The sequence below is a fragment of the Curcuma longa genome, chromosome 13 (assembly GCF_044706935.1).
Source record: "Curcuma longa cultivar G26 ecotype Majalengka, Jawa Barat chromosome 13, ITB_CL_G26_1.1, whole genome shotgun sequence".
In the NCBI taxonomy this organism is placed as follows: domain Eukaryota; kingdom Viridiplantae; phylum Streptophyta; class Magnoliopsida; order Zingiberales; family Zingiberaceae; genus Curcuma; species Curcuma longa.
The window spans coordinates 3,116,148-3,117,897 of NC_133873.1; the positions used below are offsets into that span (position 1 = coordinate 3,116,148).

A 1,750-nucleotide genomic window follows, 5' to 3' on the forward strand; every position below is an offset into this window, starting at 1 on the left:
TATTGATAAAAAAAATGTTAATAAGGTGATATATATTAACATTGGGATCTCCTAATCCAACGGATAAATAAATAAAAAAACCAGCAATTAATGCTGGCAACTTGGAAATAAGCTACAAACCCACGACAAACAGTAGGTTTGCATTAATTAATGATATTGCTGATTCAATATATATAATCCCTCTTCTTCAATTCCTGCTTCATTAATTATCCGCTAAATTATTAATCGTCCCATGCATCAATTAACATGGCCGTCCCGGCCTGCAATTGAGGGACCCCGAGAAGCGAGTCAGCCGCCCCGCCGAATGCCCTGGCCTCGCCTTGATGAAGTCGATCTTGGAGAACTTGCCCGACGTCGACACCGTGTGTCCCGACTCAACGAAGAATGCTCCGTTCCTGTACAGATCGTTCTCCGACCTCCAGTTCCAGCCGCCCCACTCCGCCTTCCCTGCCTTCTCCCTGTGAGTCACCTCTTTGGCTGCTGCGTTTGGGGGTCCGACAAATCGATTGCCTTGGCTGATGATGGTAGGGTGCGAGCTCCCGCCAATGGCGTACATCAGCCAGTGGGTGTAGTCGTTGTTCACTACATGGAAGAAGCCCCATCGGCACCTTGGCATCCTCTGCACGAGCCCTCTACCGAAGTGGTTGTAGGCCACGGTGACCTGCATCCTCGCGTCGTCGGCGTACGAGTCGCTGGCGCCTAATAGCATCACCTGAAGTGGGAATTGATATATAACAATTAGGCATGCATCAAATGTACTGACTTAGTTTTCTGGTTAGTTAATTATTACGTCGTTGTGACGGGTGAAATGGCAGTTGGAGATGGTGACGGCGGTGGAGCCTTGGATGACGTCGATGAGGCCGTCGGCGCAGTTGGACATGGAGAGGTGGTCGAGCCAGACGTGGGAGGAGCCGAACACGCTGACTCCGTCGCCGTCGCTGGCCGTGCGGAAGCCCCAGTGGGTCTCGGAGTCGCGGATGTTGCCGCCGGAGGCGGTCTTGATGTCGTGGATGTGGAGGTTGTGGATGATGACGTTCCTCACGAACTGCACGGTCAGGCCTGCGCCGTAGGCGATGTGCACGTTGGCGCCGCGAGCGTCGATGGTCTTGAAGCTGTTGATCATCAGCTCCTGCCGGAGGCGGATGACCATGTCGCGGGCGAAGACGATCCACAGGGGCTCGTCGCGCGTGACGGCGTACCGGAGCGTGCCCGGCCGGGGGTTGACGAGGTCGTTGTCGGAGGCGTCGGTGACCACGTAGAAGTTGCCTTGCACGCCGCCGCCGGCGTTGTGGCCGAACCCCTTGGCGCACTGCGCCAGCTTCTTGCGGTGGTTCATCCAGTCACTGTGGCACCTCCAGCACCGGTCGATGGGGTTGGTCGCCCAGCACCCTTCCCTTTGCGGACGGTGTGCGAGCCCCCTTCTCGTGCTATTTTCGCTACAACAACAAAAACTATTAATAAAATCAACTCTACAAAGACAAAACAAACAAAACGAAAACAAATTCTTTTGTAGACCAATTCTTTAAGAATAGATGATAGGCACATCGAGACCTAACTCCAAATGAGCGGAGTTAAAGTGATTGACGACGGAGGCCGGGTCGGAAACGTAGGCACTGAACGTAGTGTTGCGTGCCTCCTCAGCTTTCCTTTGCCAATAATCGTCGAAGAAAGCGACGTGCGCAGTGGAGAGGGCAGCAGTGCTGGCCAAGAAGAGGAGGTAGAAGAAGAAGCATTTGATGCCGAACTCCAT

General features: G+C 53.6%; 1 protein-coding gene across 3 annotated transcripts; it reads right to left on the minus strand.

The window, feature by feature from the left end:
* Window positions 1-241: 241 nt before the first annotated feature.
* On the minus strand, window positions 242-1,750 carry LOC141843879 (pectate lyase-like). Of its 3 annotated transcripts, none has more exons than XM_074731901.1 (3): window positions 1,557-1,750; window positions 791-1,436; window positions 242-712 (listed from the first exon to the last, which is right to left on the minus strand). In XM_074731901.1, the coding sequence occupies exons 1-3, from the start codon at window positions 1,748-1,750 to the stop codon at window positions 242-244; spliced, it is 1,311 nt and encodes a 436-aa protein (XP_074588002.1). The 3 variants fall into 3 exon arrangements, with proteins under 3 accessions (XP_074588002.1, XP_074588001.1, XP_074588000.1); XM_074731900.1 differs by having other exon boundaries at window positions 791-1,451; XM_074731899.1 differs by having other exon boundaries at window positions 1,542-1,750.